Below are 18,865 nucleotides of genomic sequence, written 5' to 3'. Positions count from 1 at the left end.
TTAGTTTAGGGTTAAAATTCTGTGCATTTGGGGCGCTAATGTGCGTTTATGAGTTCAGGTGCGTAGTAAATCTGCTCGGACCTAGGAGTTGTTGTTACCTGACCTGGCAGATGGAAAAGAGATGAAATTGAAGCAAAAATCAGAAGTCGTCGTTCGGACCTGGGAGAATCAAAAGTTGGCGACAGGAACAGAGTGGAGCATGAGCAGATCATTTTAAAAGTCTTACTCAAGGGCAAGAGTGTCAAATCACCAGAGGGATACCCTAGGGATAAGAGCCTCACATATATAAAGAGCTCAACCTTAAGAACAGGAGGAGCCACTTCTACACTTTCTTAGCTCTAGCTTTCGTTCCATGCTTTAGTTCCACATTTCAAATTTCTCATTTCGTCTACTGCGCACTTGGAGATGGAGGATTCTGGCCACCGTGGTTCTCATCATTGTTATTTTGCTGCTGTGTAACACCTCCTTGTGAAGGCGAAGAAACAATCTTTACTTGCTTTCGTTTAGTACTTGTTGGTTTTAAGTTCGCAACTCTAGTTTCTGACTTTGATTTACTGGATTTGAACCTATTTCTCTTTATTATGGAAGTTTATGTTGGTTTTTGTTGGATCTCGCTGAGTTGATCTTTATTTCTTGCTTTTTAGCTTTCGTTCTTGTTTATTGTTGGATGTTTGGAGCTGAGATCTGTTGGTTTGTTGTTGGAGGTTGGAGATTTGCGTATGCAGATGTCCTGGAATTGTTGAATCGTGGTGTATTTGAGTTGGAGTTTCGCGTGTTTGGTGTTTACGTTGTGCATGATTATGGCTATTTACTTTCTGTTTCTGCATCCTTTAGGTCCAGTAGCGTAGATCTGTTAGTTTAGGCTTTAATTTCTCGTTTTAAGTTTAGATCTGAAGTTTGCTCTATTTTCATGGTGTTTAATACTCTGTTTTATCTGCTATTCTCGTTTGATTCCCGAAGAAGATGAAGTTGTTGGTAGTTAGAACCAGATCTCTTTTGTCAGTACTTTCTGCATATGTACTTTGCTTTTTCAAAGCATGTCCCCTAGACCCTGTTAGTAAGATCTGCTTTGTCTTTTTACTTTTCTGCATGCTTTTCCCCGACCCCCGGTAGTTTAAGGAAACTTGTCTTTACTTTTCGCTTTATGCTTGTCTGTCCAAATTAGGAAAGTCCGTCTAGTTAAGTTAACTCCAGTTGTCTTAGAATTTTAAAATATCTCGTTTCTCTAAAGTCATGCATATTCCGTACGTTCTCATTTCTTAGACCCAGTAGGTAGAGTAAAGTTTTTCCTATCTTTCAGACCCAGTAGTTTTAAGTTCTCGACCCACAAAATTGTGTGGCAGCAGCCAACCCCCTTTTCCCAAAACATCCTCAAATGCAGTTTCGTAACACCTTCGTCCTCGTGGGATTGATCCTTTACTTCCCTGTGCTAAGTTGTAGTATAGTGGGTTGAAGTTTTTGAAGGAATAGAGTGCACTCAACGACCCCTTTCTGATAGTTTCATGATCTTCTAGCCTCTGAAGTCTAGTCGAATCCTCTGGACCTGTTAGATCGAGTGAATATCACACAGCACGCACTGCACTCAAAGGGCTCTTCACTTACTCTTTATTTATTTAAAAATTTTATAAAATGATGAAAACACAATTACAAATTGAATTTCAAATACAAAATTTCATATATTGTTTATATGGTATAATATTCATTTAAATTAAAAAACTTAGTAAAATTTTGACCAATTTGATCATGTTTGAAATCAAAATAATAAATTGTAAACTTTCAATTTTTCGTAATCATCACCATCGATTGCAAAATATTGTTGTTTTATACTAGTAAGTAAGTTTAGCACCAGCTTATTCAGAATTCTGATTCCGTCCATATTCATGGGCATGCCGCCACAAGCTCGACTTGGATACCTACTCAAGCTGATGAACGAGTGATGGGCGTGTGTGACTAGTGTGGCGTAGGGTAATGGGTTTTAGTAAGATGCATAATAATAATGTTGTGGTAGTGTGCTTATTTACGTTTGTGGTGTGTTTGGTGGTCACAAGACCGTCGCAGAGGTACTTTCGTACCACCCACCGTTTGCCGGTCCTTCATGGTCCACATATTTGAAGTTAGTTGTGTTTTGGTTATAACACTGCCGACGCTAAGGTAGTTTTGTATCACCCACCGAGTGCCGGTAGTTAATGGTCCACATCTTCTATTCTGGTATTTGTATTTGCATGTAAGTTTGTCAATCAATTATTGATAACCCAAGTGTTGACGTGTTGTGTGTTAATTGCATCCCTTGAAACGCACGACCAAGCAAACCTTGTGCCATTAACATAATCAAGAAATACGTAGTACTCCATCCGTCCCACAAAAGATGTCACATTTTTCTTTTTAGTTTGTCCCACAAAAGATGTCACATTTCTCTTTTTAGAAAAAGTTCTCTCTCACATGAATATAAAAATTATATTTTCTCTCTCCATTTAACACACAAAACAAAACCTCCTAAAATCTCGTGCCGTCTCACAAGTGTGATATCTTTTGTGGGACGGAGGGAGTATTTACTAACACCCAAATTTACAAAGATGGGTAAAGATAACATGCAGACATGCGCCCCTTAGGCGTAAATGCACAAAACAAATTGAGAAATTTTAGGGGAAGCAACTTTGCCAAAAACATTACCAACCGTGACTATCGTACATGGCTTTATTTTAACAAGGTTGAACTTCAAACAACGGACCAAGCGTCGCCCACCCGAAAGGGGAGTTCGATGCTCATGAGCTGCCGAATGGTGAGAATGTTTTGGGCGTGAGAAAACCACGGTTGGGGACGAGGTTGCATGTGTTTGGGTTTGCACTACGGTTTGAGCATCCCTTGCCAGTGGGGACATGAGCTTCGTCGAAAAAGTTACGTCGTACATAGCGTTTCCGCTTATCATAGGATATGTCATCGGACGTTTCCTCTCATACGTCGCTGCCAGTGAGTACAATTTATTGCCACCTATATCTCCATAAACCCTAAAGTTCTCACGACAGCAACGCAGTTTCCTCTCATACTTCTCTGCCAAATGAAGTGTTTTGGGTCGAGAGAAGCAGCTCCAGCTCCAGCTCGAGAATCGTTGGTAAGAAAGGTTTTCTTATTAGTTTTATATGTTTTGTGGGTGATTGTTAATCTTATTTGGTTGTAGATTTGTCTCTCTGACATCAACCGGCGGATTCGTGGATGGGAAGCTGCCATCAATGAGCTATTGAGCCATTTCCAAAACCATCGGAGTGGCATAGACCCATATGGCAGAATGGCAATAGTTGGGGACACCAATCGAAGTGGAGTACTGGAGTGTGCTGCCATATTGGATGCTCTACAGATTGTATCATTTTACGCCGAGGATATCCTAAGGTCCGAGAGTTCCTACACGTACTTCAACGTCGAGAACAGTCTATGGCCGGAGCCGCCCCTTTACCTCAAGAACATCCACTTCCATTATGTCTAAGTAGTCCTCCAAAGATATGTCGTCGTACGACGACGAGAATTGTATGACCTTTGCCGTAGGACTTGGATTGGGCAATAGGTATCCGAACATAGCCAGTAGCCGAAAGTATTCAGGCCCGTCGTGATAATAATAAGCCAATGCGAATGGGTTGCACTGCCAACAAGGGAAACACATAAACATGACGACAAATTATAGTAACATGCAAATTTCTACGCGTTTGTATTTTGCACGTAACGCACCTCAATCATTCTAACCCAGACGCATTCAGCGGTATACACAAACTTGTCTGCCTTATCCCAATATGTACCGTTGGAGTTGATGACCTTCCGAAACGTGGTACATCGCATTACAAGTAGACTCATACAAGTTGTCTCTTCGTCTGAAAATGGCTTCTCTCATAAAATTTTGTCCGAAATCATATTCTTCCCCATTCACTTCGTTCCCATTCACATATCTCATCAAAGCATATGCCTCCCCTAGAAAAAAACCCCACCTGAAAACCAAGCGTGCAACCAAGCGTGCAAGAAAACCAGTTTGAATCATCCCGATGACATCACCAAACATTGGTTTGTCCAGCACCGCCGTGATTGTCCGATTAAGGAATGCAGGAAAAAGAAGGACAAGGAATGGGACATCAAGAAGTGTTGTGTCAAGAGGTGTAATTTCTGCAGAAATTGTCTCGACAACAGTTGGGGTGCTTGACCTTCAAGCCGTGCCCCCGAAAGTTCGACATCAGCAAAGAGGACTTTGAGAAAAGTCCTAGACAGGCCCGATGACAAGGCCAACTACTACGTGATGGAGGGCAAATATGGATGTCGGCATGAATGGATCCCTTACCTGAGGGAATTCCTGGAGAGGGGGGGGGGGATTGGAGGAAGAGCGAAAGATACTCAACTGCGATTGAGAGATATGAAGAAAACAAGGACGAGGAGTAAGCTGATTTTAGGAGGAGGAATAGGCTAGCGATCGGAGGAGGCGGTTTCCACTAGCACTTTAAATTTATTAGTATTTCGTAGTGCCATTTAAAACCTACTTAATTTTTGTAATCCTCTCTATTATGAACGCTGTTAAGGCCTTGTAATGACCTATTTGCATAAAAAAAAGTAGACTCACAGTTTGCAATGGGGACATCAAGAAGTGTTGTGTCAAGAGGTGTAATTTCTGCAGAAATTGTCTCGACAACAGTTGGGGTGCTTGACCTTCAAGCCGTGCCCCCGAAAGTTCGACATCAGCAAAGAGGACTTTGAGAAAAGTCCTAGACAGGCCCGATGACAAGGCCAACTACTACGTGATGGAGGGCAAATATGGATGTCGGCATGAATGGATCCCTTACCTGAGGGAATTCCTGGAGAGGGGGGGGGGGATTGGAGGAAGAGCGAAAGATACTCAACTGCGATTGAGAGATATGAAGAAAACAAGGACGAGGAGTAAGCTGATTTTAGGAGGAGGAATAGGCTAGCGATCGGAGGAGGCGGTTTCCACTAGCACTTTAAATTTATTAGTATTTCGTAGTGCCATTTAAAACCTACTTAATTTTTGTAATCCTCTCTATTATGAACGCTGTTAAGGCCTTGTAATGACCTATTTGCATAAAAAAAAGTAGACTCACAGTTTGCAATGTTAATAGCCGTAAAAGGTATCCCACATTTGTCTTGTAACTCTCGTGTTGCACATGACATGAAGTAGCTTGGAAAAGCTTGGTACATACACTCTATCTCATTTTTAAGTTGCATGAGGGTCTATATAAGCACCCCATCAACCACTGAATTCCACTTATCTTCGTAGAAATTGTGAGACTATAAGGAAACGTTTAGCACGATTAGGTGTTAAGGGAATGGATGCATGGTTATTTTTAGGTATAAATTTGAGTTGTAAGTGTTGTATATGTATATGAGATGTTGTTTACATTGCATAGATAAATTAATTTATGCATTGAGTTTTGATATGATAGATAACCACTACCGCACATTACTCGAGAACCCCCTTATGCATCTACACCCCCAACCCCCTCGCATCTACCCCTCTCTGGATGAAAGATTTTGTAAATCTTAGTCAGTGTTCGCTAGCGAATGGCACCTGTACCTTGACACCCATCAATCCACTGAACACCCCTAGTTAGGAGAATTTTTTAAATCTTCCTTGAATACTCAACCGAACACGGTTTCGTATACCATGATTTTGATGTTGACGAGGGAGTAGCAATTTGTATTCGTCTGGTGGGGTGGCGTGTGAGGGTTCCTAATAAAGCTTTTATGATATTTTCTTTCACACATGACAATTCATGCAATGAGACAAATTTGCATAGGTAATTCAAATTGCCTACCATGATTTGCATGCACCCTTAGTAAAGCTTTGAATTTGTGGTATACTACCGACGAGGAAAATGCAATCGAAAATTATTGGAATTTGGTTCGTAACTAAGTCATATCTTGGATTTTGGTATTTTAGTGTGTTTCATTGTGGGAATCCGACGGAATTTGTGGTCATGTTGCAATGTTTGTGTAAGGAGCCAATGATATTGGCATTTGTTGTAGGTTTCCGCATTCCATTAGTAGTACCGGATTTTCGCATCTATGGCAAAATCAAACGGCCCACAGAACAACACACACACCTGGATGACGTACAAGACGATGGATAACAGAGATGCTAATTTAATGAGAAACAATTTGCTAGAAATTGCAGTTAAAATATTGTATTTGTTAGAATGTGACGCGTAGGGCTTACCTTCTAAAAATCTTCCCGACAGAGAGCACAACACCTCCACTAAGCAGCTGTGGTATCCGGATCTGAAAACAAACACATCAGATCGACTAAAGCTTTGGAAAAAAGGCACATATGGTACAATTATTACCCCAAAAATGAAGTCTACCGCTCTTCACAATGTTATACGGAATCACAATGTTGGAAGTAGGTGGGATGTTTGAACAAATGTCTGTAGCAGTGTTTGGGAAGAAGGGAGAAGTGAGAGAAAGATGCCACACAATTTTGAAACGTTAAATGAACTCTACTGTGTAAATGGTGGGAAACCCCAAAAAGCTGAAGGGCCATCTAGTCATTTCGACATCAAATCTGATGCACTGTAGCGGACAAGAAATACAAAACCATGTGCTACGCCTGAATTATTTCCGTCCAAAGTCAAGCTGCACAGTGCGGGCCGCATGTCAAAACTAGGGCCATGCATATATATTTAGTCAACACCGAACTGACACATTTCGCATGATTTGATCCATTTCTTGCCCTATTAATGATCAACGAATGGGCCCTTAGTACAATGTTACGTTATGATTTAATGGTTTTTTTATAACATAAAATCAAACACTGACACTGTTTTTTTCATGTATGTCTGAGTTTAGGTTGACGTTACACTCAATCTTTTTTCATCATTGAGTAATTTTTGTGTTTCTTTAGTAGTGTATCTTATGTCTCTCTGACTTAGAGCAGTAAACTATTAGATTTACAAATGAATAGGAATTATCTAGATTTTAACATCTAATCAATTCAATGACTATTTTATTTTCATCCCAAATAATTCATTAAAAAGAACTTTATAGCAGTGCTTAGAAAATAGAAAGTTCACTTGAGATGGACAGAGGGAATAAGAATTACTAGCATTTTCTTACCTTAAAAGAAGAAAGGAAAACAACTTCAACTGGAACTGTATATAATTGCAGTAGGATAAGCCGTAGAGACCGTGCTATAGAGAATTGTACTCTCCCAAATAAAAGCAATGAAGTCAAAACTATTGGGTGCAATGCTCCGTAGCGTACAACTCATTCCATGATTCAAAATTTTGTGAAGCAGAGGTTTGTCGATTTCACTGCTAAATTTCATTCGATCTGCAGATTACACTAAATTTCTCCATTCCTTGTTCTCACGCAGCGCGATTTGCTGTTATTCGATCCTGTTATCATGAGTTACAGAAGGTCAGTGTTATTATCTGGATCAATTTGTGTTTAGTTATGCATTCACAATCATTTTCAATTAAAATCTAGTTTTTGGATACCAATACCTAGAATTCATTACATCTGTAGATTTGATTGTGCAGTTTTTAAACCACTGACATGATGCAATTGGAATCTAGGTGTTGTAGTTGTTTAGGTTTTTTCTGAAAAGAGTGAAGCGTTGTTTATGGACTATTCCTGATTTCCAAATCATTAACCCATGCATTGCGATTCCCATTTGTTTTGCTATGCTTGTAATTGCTAGACGTTTTTGAATTTGAATAAATCAGAAATGAGAGCAGTTGGATTAAGGCTTTTGAAATGATTTACTATGTATGCAAGTAACTCATGTTTTATGTGAAACTGAAATTATGTAGGAGGTAGGCTAACATGAGTACAATACAGTTAACATAGCTGAATTTGGTAATCGTGTGACCTAGATGATGCCAGTAAGTATCTTATAGAATAATTATTGATTAGCTTCTGAGCTAATTCCGTAGGCGTGACATGAGGATGGGCACACAGTTACTTGTCTGGTCTTCCATCTCTAATTTGGAGCAGAAGATCCAATCCAATGGGATCTTTGTTTGCAATGTGGTTTTGATGCCTGTCAGGCATGCTTGTGCAATAAAACAAATGAAAAGATTGACTTATATGATGCAATTTTTGGTACTGTTGAATTCTCATGAAGTTATAATCGCACAGGGACCATAGAGGCTCGAGGTCTGCACTTTTTGATAACATGGACGCCCTTGAAGCGGGTGGACTCAGGACCTCTTCATCATATTCAAGTGGCATGGATGATCATGACAATGAGAAAACTGTGGATAGTTTGCACGATAGAGTCAGCTTCCTGAAACGAGTGAGAACCACCTTCCTAAATGACTTGTTATTAGTATGCTTATGTATGTTACTTGGTGGTGGTGTTGCTATATTGTCATCATTTTCATTGTGCACATTTTGACACCAGTGTGTTGGAAATTGAACTGAATTCAAGAGATTATGGATCCAATCTTCACGTTGAGCATCAAATCTTGTAAAAGCTGTTGCATTTTGGCTTGGAAAACTGGACCATTATCAATTGATGGTATTCTAATTGCATTATCTTATCACATGCAATTGTTAATCTTCTATAGCCAGCTGAAAATGTGTTGAACAGTTGAAAAGATCTTATTTATCCAGCTATGCTCTGTACCTGTGGTCGTCCATGGGGATTCTTAATTAGTACTACTGTCGAAAATTATAAGCTATTTTATTCATAACCTACATGTTTGTTATGTCTGTATGCTACTCGAAGTTTCTTCAGCTAATAAACTCTTATTGCTAACTATAAAAGTTAAACTAACAATCCAGCTTAGCAGTAGGGTTACATGGAATGTTTGGGTTGTATATCTGGTATGGGGTATCTGATTAACATTATTATCTCTTTACTGGCGCTTGTGGCAGTTGACTGGAGACATACATGAGGAGGTGGAGACTCACAACCGTATGCTAGATAGGATGGTATGTAAGTTCATGGATGTATTAAGGAAGATTTGAACACTTTCTTGTTGTAAAATTGTTCTTATCTTATTGGTTCCCTTTTTTAACTAATAAGGGCAATGAGATGGATGCATCAAGAGGAATCATGTCAGGAACAATGGATCGTTTTAAAATGGTAGGCTTAATAGATCCTTGTAGTTGTTTATTTTTCTTAATCATTCATTCCTTTTTATGTTTAGCTATACTGAAGTATGGTTTCATTATCTTCTCTAGGTGTTTGAAAAGAAATCGAATAAGACAATCTGCAAACTTGCAGGATATTTTGTGATTTCTTTCTTTGTGCTGTATTATGGAATTAGGTGAGCATCTATCTCTTGAATCTACCATTTCTTTCACCATGCAGTATAATTTTCAAGAAAACAATTCCTTTAGTTCCCTTAGGTTCTACTGTACACATTGTCACTTTCTCCAAACACCTTCATAAGTCATTGGATTCTGCCACATGCTATAAAAAAACGATGGATCAAAGGATTAGCAAGATGGGTGCTGCTTGAAGCTGATCACTCCTTTGTTTTGCAGGATTCTCCTGTATTACCTGTATAGTTAATCCGGGATTGTGATGTCGTACAAATGTTCTGCGGTGTTCTCTTTGTGATAATACTCCAAACGAGGAATCCAGAGTACATAATTACTGAAGCTACGGAATCATGCCTAAGGACAGGTATTGGCAATTCTGATCTCGAAGCTCCATCCACCGAACCACATGTTACCGTTACCATACGATTTTAGAACATAGCTTTTTTGGTACAGCAGCATCATAGCTACTATTTTAGTCACTGGCTCGTGTAAATATATTCTTTTCACCCTCCTCGTTCCTATTCTCCATTACTATATACAACTAATACACAGTGTTACTATTTCCTGTTAATCATATTATTACCATCTTAGGATCCAATGCTAGCACATTATATTATTTTTCTTGGTAATTCCTGCTATATCAATATTGAAGGTTATCACCAAAACTTGTAGACGTGTCAATATCCCATTGAAAATCATATTTTGTTCGCACATTCGTAATTTTATCAGTGACAAGATTGAGAAGAATTGTCTCACTATTTGTAACAAGATTGAGAAGAATTTTGGGTGAATAAAAAGCTAAATTTAGGTGGTAGTTTATTAAAATTAGTGGAAGTTGAATAAAGAATTGTGGCGCTCTATGTTGTTGGAATGCGGCTGGTGTCGGATTTAATGGAAAAGTCATATTTAATGGATGAGAGAGTTTCCACTCATTGTCTCCATTGTATTTGGGCGTTGTTTTTCAATTCTAAAATTTCGATCATTTCACCACTTTTACATAATCAAACAATGACACACCACAAAAGTATCTAGTAGTAATTATATTTATAAATTAAATATATCTTTTTTTGAAGCTATTTTGCTTCTGTTTTTGTCGTTGCATTGGATTTGAGCCTTTTCAATAGATATTTCGCTATGCTTGGCTTTATGTTCGATTAATTTAGTGATGTTTTATGATGATTTCTTTTCTATAAGTAAATAGCATTATTATACAGAAATGACAAAACATAATGAAGTAAAAGTCCAGAAAAGGGATTGAATAACATGTTAAATATTCATTGAATTGTAACTTATACTATAATTTTCCACAACGAAAATCCTGATGAAAAAGTCATTACTTTACGAGGACACATGGAAGGATGAAAACGCAATCCTCAATAGTTCAATGAAGTACGACAAAGAAAATTACATTTATTTCCACAAAAAGAAAACGGAAATTACAATATTAATGGTTAGTCAATGTATAATGCTCCTCCCGTCACTACTAGCTAGTTTTCCATTTGGATAGTGCACATGTTTTAATACAGGAGTACTAAATATTTACGAAAATTGGTAGTGACTAGTTTCGTTCTGTTTGAAAATGAAATAAATCATGAAATTTTAATTTTTGTCAGTTATTTCATTGGTGTATGTTTTTTTGAGCATCATCAAAACACGTTATTTAGTATACGGATGAAATAATCGAGAAAATAAAAAAACAAACTTCATGATTCTTAATAAGTACTATGTTATTTTCAAATTTTATGGGATTGATTAGAATCTGATCCAAATTTTTATGACTTAAATGACTATTATGGTTAATTGTTTTTTCAATTATTTTATGTGTATGTTTTTTAAGTGTCATCAAAACATGCCATTCTGTACACAAATGAAATAATTAAGAAAAAAAAGAAACTTCATGATTTTTAATATTTTGTTCTCAAATTTTGTGGGATTGTCCGAAATTTTATCCAAATTTCATAATTTAAATAATTATATAAATTTTGTGGGACTTAAATAATTTTACTTGTAGCCTTGCAGGCGATTTAAAAGTTTCATATATTTATCTGCATTTTTAGTTAAAGTGATCGATTAGTTGAGTTTGTTGGGGGTGGGATAAGGGTTTTATTTTCGTTGTAGTAATTATAAATGTGGTGGCCAATGATGATAATATTTGTATATAAGAGGTAATATTGAGGGTTATTGTTGGCAATTGAAACAAAAAATATAACATATAATTGTCTCACATCGGTGTTAAAAGAAAACTGAAACTAGTATATAAGTCTCATGGGCCCCTCCTCCTATCACCAATTGGTTTTATGATGAAACCCATGGATTTCTATCAGTTATAAGTAAATAAATTGTACTCCTACGACGTAAATTTACTCAAAGTAAATAACTTTTTTTATAGAGACTAAAATGCAAAATGGACAAGTAGTTTCGTAGCCTGAGAGACTATATATATTACTATATGATAAAATAATAACTATAAAAACTAAAAGGGATGTTATGAACTTGTGTGAGAATATTGTTTTACCGGTCAAAATCCATTAAGACCAATCAAGATTAGGATTGAAATGCAACCTAAGTAATTAGATCAACAAATTCACAAACACTAATTCATTTTTTGTGCCATGTCAAAATCCAAGTTTAAATTAATATGGACATATGGTACAGCTAGCTGTAAATACTAAATAGACAGTTACTGTATTTTTTTTATCATATAACAAATTAAATAATAAGTATAGAGGGCAACCTTGATTAAAGAGGCACATATTCATGTTGTCCGAATTTAGTTAATGAGTTGTGGTGTATTTAAGACATTATCTAATGTAGATATTCAAATTTTTCTGTGACATGTTAAAGTATAACTGGCAAATGTATGTAATAAAATTTTAGTTGAGAGGATTAAAAAAATTTGGACAATACACAAGTCTTTAGATTTTTGTACAATTATACATCACAATTACATAATCACAACTAAGTTCAACAGAACAAACAATTGCAACAATCACAACCAAGCCCAAGATATCGAATAAATGGAACAATCACATAATCACAACCAAGCTCAAGATATCGAATAAAGGGAACAATCACATAATCACAACCAAGCTCAAATCGAACAACAACGGCAATCACAACAAAGTTCAACAGATCGAACAAATGAATCAATAACATAAGCCCTAGTAAATTAGCACCATAGGCCAACAAGATATCATATGGTTACGGAAGTGTAAACACCAATAGACACCAATCACATTCACAAGCCATTTAATTTATAAAAAAAAAAAAACATCATATTCGATAGCCATACGTTAGGTCTTTTCAAAATGGGTGAGACCGTTGGGTATCGATCCATGGATAGTCTCCAACACCACCATCTCAAGTATGAGGACAATGTTACGTTGGATTAGTCTTGACTTATACGTTTTGACATTTCCTTCTTGAAAAAATTAATCTCAAGTAACCTAAGACCAATTTAATCTCATGAAGTCTTAGAACAAGTTAATCTCGAGCAACTAAACACTGTAATTAATAAAAGCCATCACATATTCTAACAAATACTATCTTTGTTCATCTTTTTTAGGTTTTCATTTGATTATGAGTACCATGCTTTTCAAGGCAATCACGAACCAATCTCAAAACATCAAACCTTCTAATTAGCAAAAGGTATCATGTACTAGAAATTTGATCATGATTGTTCTCTAAGTCAAGAATATCTAGTTTGCATTTATAAGTAACAAAGTACTTCATAGAACTGCAATAAGGTGTAAGTTGCATTCCCCATATGGCTGTGATAAATTGATAAGAACAAACTCATCTTTCTATTAATTAAGTTTTAATTTTTATGGAAATTTAATTAAAGTCATTTTCAAATAATTGAATCAATCCAAATGCGACCAAAATGTTGAGGTTCCTTCTTCCATCCAATATGTTGGAACATGAGACAGCGACGTGCTTACCACCTGCCAACTTGCACGTGACCCCACCATTCTAAACCCTAATTTCTATATACACACTCACTCACAAACACCATTACATACACATATACATACACAGTATACAAACACAAACAGCTCTATAAAATATGGAACAAACCTAAACAATAACTCAACATATCAAAACATTGGAAAAGACATCATCCCTTTGTTTTTATATTTTTCAGTGTTTTGCAATTGCACCTCTTTGTATTTCATCTCTTAAAAATAACTATTTTATACCATTAGTTTTCTCAAATCTCTCTCTTCTTTATTCTCACTTCTTCTCCTTCTGTGCAACTTTTTCTCCTTCTTTTCAATTTTCTCATGTTTAATTTAATCCTCGGATTTCGTATATTTTTAATCTTTGCGTGATTCCACAAACTTGTACCTAATTTTCTTGACTTATTTCATAGTCATTAATCTTGATTTGATTCCGATTTTATCAAATTAAGATCTATCGATCTATTGTTTTAGAGGGAAAAAAAATACCGATCTTCCCTTTTTTTTGTTACCTAAACCAGAAATCATGGCGAACCGGTGGTGGGACGGCGTTCAGGCCGGTTTGCCCGAACCGGCATCGTTGATGAGCAAAGACGGAGGCGGTGGGAGCAGCAGCCGCGGCGAGGACGACGACGAAAAAGACGGCGGCGACGAGCCTAAAGAGGGCGCCGTGGAGGTGGGCACGCGCCGGCCCAGAGGAAGACCGGCCGGTTCAAAAAACAAGCCGAAACCGCCGATCTTCGTGACCCGGGACAGCCCTAATGCCCTCCGCAGCCACGTCATGGAGGTTGCCAGCGGCACCGACGTGGCTGAGAGCATCGCCCACTTTGCGCGCAGACGCCAGCGCGGCGTCTGCGTGCTTAGTGGCAGCGGATCGGTGGCTAACGTCACCATCCGCCAGCCGGCCGCCCCGAGCGCGGCTGTGGTCCTGCAGGGCCGGTTCGAGATCTTGTCTCTAACCGGGGCCTTCCTGCCCGGACCGGCCCCGCCCGGGGCGACCGGTTTAACGGTTTACCTGGCGGGCGGCCAGGGGCAGGTGGTAGGGGGCAGCGTGGTGGGCCCCCTCGTCGCCGCGGGGCCGGTTATGGTCGTCGCGGCGACGTTCGCTAACGCGACCTACGAGAGGCTGCCGCTCGAGGAGGAGGAGGAGGCGGGCGGGTCGGCCGCCCAGGGGGCGGGCGGGGGCGGGGATTCGCCCCCGGGGATGGGTCAGCAGCCCCATCATGGGATGGCTGATCCATCAAATTTGCCAATTTATAATTTGACACCAAATTTATTGGCAAATGGAGGGCATTTGAATCATGATGCATATGCAAATTGGGCTCATCCAAGACCTTCATATTGAGAGATTGAGGTAAAATTTCTCAAGAAAAACAAACCAATTTCCTTTGATGAAGAATGAATGTTTGAAGAGGATTATTATTATATATAAATATGTATGCATTAGAGGGTTGTGTAGTTAAATATTTCCTTTGATTTCTGTATATTAGACTACTTCAGTTTGGAATAATAAATAAAATCATGTTTGCAATAGAAGAAATGTTGTTAATTTTTTTATTGCTTTTGATCTGTTATTATAATTTATCCATTTGATGATTAGTTTTTTGGGACAATCCATTTGATGATTTTGAAAAGAAAGCATTTGCCATTATATGATTCTGGTGGTATGTAACTGGTATAATAATAATAGATATATTTCAAGATCTAAAGAAGTTATAAAATAATGGGGAGATAGTGTTGAGACACTCTTTAATAATACAATGAGTTATTTTAAATGAATTGATGAGCAACTTGAATGCTCTTTGCCTGTTTGCTTTGTCTTTTTTGACCTAGATTTCACAGACGATTACCAAGTGGCCTGACTGCAGAAGTGAAAACATTAATTAAATCTATGCATGAACATTAGCAGAAATTTACTTTGCAACATTGAGAAATATTGTTTCTGATTAATTTATTAACAAACCATATGGATCTTGGATTGTTGTATGTTTCCTTAATTGAATTTTTGCTGCCCTAAACACAAGAGAATGTCTTAAACAAGTAATTTTTGGTTTGAAATCACTTGAGCATTACTAATATATATTGCATTATTGCTTCGTGATGTGTGTCTGGATTCGTTGTGATATAGTTGTTGTAATTATAATATTATACTATGAAACTTTGGCTCCTCAATTGAGGAATTAATTACTCATCATGAACAATATTTGTATATAAAAAAGATCATTCATATAAAAATCTTTGCCTTCAAATATCTAAGCCTCGGATAATAGTACTAATATGATGTGTATATGAGTATATAATATTCACAATTTGGAGGCCTTTTGCTTTACACTTTTAGATTGTTATGAGAGCTGATAATTATGCCATAGCCCTGTCACTAATCACAAATTAAGTTAAACTAATCTGTTCATATTTATATGTATATTGCGTTATTGTATGGCTCGATACATCTTTTCATTTTTAGGGCATGCACATTTATACATTTTCTCAACAATGAGTAAATAATCCAAAATCGTGATTTAATTTTTTTAATCCAATTAGTGCCAAATATATAAGCCACTTGAATCCAACATATAGAGTTAGTTAAGATTTCTATCCTTTTTGGTTACTCCCTATACAGCTATATACATGAAATAACACTGATTAATCCAATATTATAAAACGAATGATTTCCATATAAGGATATTTCTAAAATCCAATATCTGTATTCTAAACTCATCGAATATAATGCGCATGTGTGTGTACGTGTGAAATATTAGCTTAGGTCGTATCAAACAAAAATGTTAGCTTGGTTTGGTTTCGTCTATAAAAAATAATCGATTTTTATTAGTTACTATATTCATGAAATTCATTATCTCACTCAATACTTGCACCAATTTTGTTGGTAAAGAAAGCGGGCAAAGTAAGTCGTTAACGCATATAGAAAGCACATAATCTATGCGGATACAATCCAACTATTATTGCACATAAATTGAGGCGCCTCTCAATGGTTGAGCCACTTTATCACTAGGAAGGCAAGTGCCACTCCTCAAATTTGAAATTTCTTTCACAAATACACCCTTCGTCCCATTAGAAATAAAATGTTTATTTTTCAGCACGAGATTTTATGTAGTGTTGTTTTGTGAATTAATGAAAAGAGAATAAAATAAGAGAGATGAAAAAATAGAAATGATGTTGTTTCTATTTCAGGAAACGTTTCATTTTTTATGAGATAACTTAAAAAAGAAAAAAGTTCCATTTCATATTCTAATACTACATTTTTATGAGACAACTTAAAAAAGAAAAAAGTTCCATTTCATATTCTAATACTACATTTTCTTCCATGTCTCCTCATATACACCCCTTTAAAATTCTCAAAATTTCTTTACATGTAATATTCTCAAAATTTCTTAGCATAGCAAAATTTCCTTGTGCACATGCTCAACCATAGCATAATCATATTCGCATAGTAAACCATGCTCTACTATATGGATCGACAATTAATAGAAACCTCAATACGCTCAAATCATAAACACTTCAACAGAACTATCACTTTCCACTTATTTCTTTCAGATATCTAAAGCCTTTACCAAATGTAGGCGAGAGACAAACCACCAAAGTAATCGCTACAGTCAAAATAGAACATACCCCAATATTGGCAACAGACCCGCGCCTCCAAATTCCCTCAGCATCTCGAATTAGACATTCCCCAAAGACACAACTTGACTCAATCTCTAACGACACATTCTTGTTTAACTTAAGTATTCAATGATGGAGGTCTCCAAGCCATCGAATAGGTGTTCAAAAATTATGAAGTTTAGATATGTTTGCAAGTTTTGTGCAACACTGTATTATTAATTGATCAGACACCGAAATCTTACTAGAAGAGTTATGCGATATTATCTATTCATAAATAAAATATTTTTATGTTAAAAACATCAACAATATACCTATGCGATCAAATTATTTCGTCGTACAATATATAATTGCGAATAAATTCAAACGTTCATCTTTTTCCAAATGATTTTTAAAGATGCAAGATAAACTAAAATTTGACAAAGTTCATGTTTTTTTGATAATTTTTTTTAAAAAAATAAACTTTATCTTAGTTCAACTATTTAAATAAACAAAAAGATAAATATAATAAAAGAGAGGTGACTAGGATGACAGAGAAGGGCCCTCTTCACATGAATTCACGTGTTAGTGCTTAATTAAGTGTAATAAAAAATATTAATTAGCAACTTGGGCACTATACTCCGATTCACTAAAGTCCAGTGAAATGGGCCAATTAGGGTCAATAATTACTCAAATTTCGGATTAAATTAATCAAAATATAGGACCAAATCACATATAAAAAAGAAAGTTTGATTCTCACTTTTGCACACATCTGGCTTTCCAATTGTCACAATTTGCAATTCCAACCTTTTGAAACACTAAATAGCCAAGAAGTCTAACATCATCATTTTGAAAGTAGGATGCACTACACTTTTTTTATTTTAAAATTTAATGAAATATAGGCCACCCATTAACGCCGTAACAATAATTATTTGTATAGTAGATATATACAATTCTTTAATTTATCTGGGGGGCTAGTTTTGTGAAATATTATAATTATATATAATTGTGGGGACTAGTTTCTGCAACTATTTATTATTAACCCTAGAAATATAATTTTGGGATTTGTTTTAGGTCGACCCTTATTAATATACTATTATAAGTGATGATGGGAAAGGTACAATGTCTTTATCGTTGAGTACATGTCATTTTATGTAATCAAATGAATATAAACCCTAAACCTACCGATGATTCACTTTTGTTTGCTTCAATCCAGTACTGATCGTTGAATTTATAGTGTCTAATTTTTTATTATTACATCCCATATCACAATTTCTTTACATTTGATTTGACGTTACATATAATATTATGTAATGTGATATATATGTACATATAATATTCTTCATATATTGTAATCGATGATTTTGACTGAATCAATAATTCATATTTCATAATATGCTTTTGGGGTTTCATTAAATAGTTGTTTGAGCCCTTGAGGTGAATATTTAGTTAATGAAGCGATTATGATAAGAATTGTGACTACGAATTAATTTTGTGTAATTACTAGTACTTTTTATCTGGAACTTTTGAGCATAATTACATATTTTGATTACAATATGTATGGTATATATTGTTTGTGTAATGAATATAAAATAAATGATTAACTAATTAATTAATCGATGATGTACGGTGTAAACGCGCTTAATATAAAGAATTGGTTGAATTTAAAATATGGGTTTTTACATTTTCAAGATTAAATTTTTGACTGGTTGTTAGACTAATAAAACTCTATCTGTTTTAATTCAAAAGTCAATTTCTAGACTTAAGAAACTTCAGATGTATTAATCTATGTTCACACCATTAGTTTCGTTTTAAAGAAAGGATTATATAAATAATTTTGTGCAATAATTAATCAGTTTCGTTGTAATAGTCCACTAATTGAGGTGATTACGGTGCTAGTGGTAATTAAAAATTAAGCAGACTGCTACTAACTAAAAAGTTCGTCTGATCGTATGACCGGTAATTATTTAAATTAATCAAAATAATGCTATCAGCTATATTTATTTTTCACTGTATCTGTTTTTTTATTTAATAAGAGACATTACAACAAAATT

General features: G+C 36.1%; 2 protein-coding genes across 2 annotated transcripts; both read left to right on the top strand.

Annotated features, from left to right (window-relative positions):
• The first annotated feature begins 7,160 nt into the window (after positions 1–7,160).
• Positions 7,161–9,887, top strand: LOC125196064 (bet1-like SNARE 1-2). The gene is made up of 7 exons (XM_048094426.1): positions 7,161–7,281; positions 7,358–7,401; positions 8,125–8,281; positions 8,866–8,922; positions 9,017–9,076; positions 9,175–9,260; positions 9,481–9,887. The coding sequence occupies exons 2-7, from the start codon at positions 7,388–7,390 to the stop codon at positions 9,506–9,508; spliced, it is 402 nt and encodes a 133-aa protein (XP_047950383.1). The 5' UTR covers positions 7,161–7,281; positions 7,358–7,387; the 3' UTR covers positions 9,509–9,887.
• A 3,429-nt stretch (positions 9,888–13,316) lies between these two features.
• On the top strand, positions 13,317–14,774 carry LOC125196063 (AT-hook motif nuclear-localized protein 20-like). The gene has a single exon (XM_048094425.1). The coding sequence runs from the start codon at positions 13,744–13,746 to the stop codon at positions 14,560–14,562; it is 819 nt and encodes a 272-aa protein (XP_047950382.1). The 5' UTR covers positions 13,317–13,743; the 3' UTR covers positions 14,563–14,774.
• The last annotated feature ends 4,091 nt before the right edge of the window (positions 14,775–18,865 follow it).

This window comes from Salvia hispanica, chromosome 6 (assembly GCF_023119035.1).
Source record: "Salvia hispanica cultivar TCC Black 2014 chromosome 6, UniMelb_Shisp_WGS_1.0, whole genome shotgun sequence".
NCBI classification, from domain to species: domain Eukaryota; kingdom Viridiplantae; phylum Streptophyta; class Magnoliopsida; order Lamiales; family Lamiaceae; genus Salvia; species Salvia hispanica.
The sequence above is the reverse complement of the archived record's forward strand: the minus strand, read 5'-3'. Positions and strand labels throughout refer to the sequence as shown.

Coding starts and splice junctions, on each gene's coding strand:
- LOC125196063 (XM_048094425.1), top strand. CDS start 13,744: ATGGCGAACCGGTGGTGGGACGGCGTTCAGGCCGGTTTGCCCGAACCG.
- LOC125196064 (XM_048094426.1), top strand. Junction 8,282..8,865: donor GAGTCAGCTTCCTGAAACGA/GTGAGAACCACC, acceptor CGCTTGTGGCAG/TTGACTGGAGACATACATGA. Junction 9,077..9,174: donor CAATGGATCGTTTTAAAATG/GTAGGCTTAATA, acceptor TATCTTCTCTAG/GTGTTTGAAAAGAAATCGAA.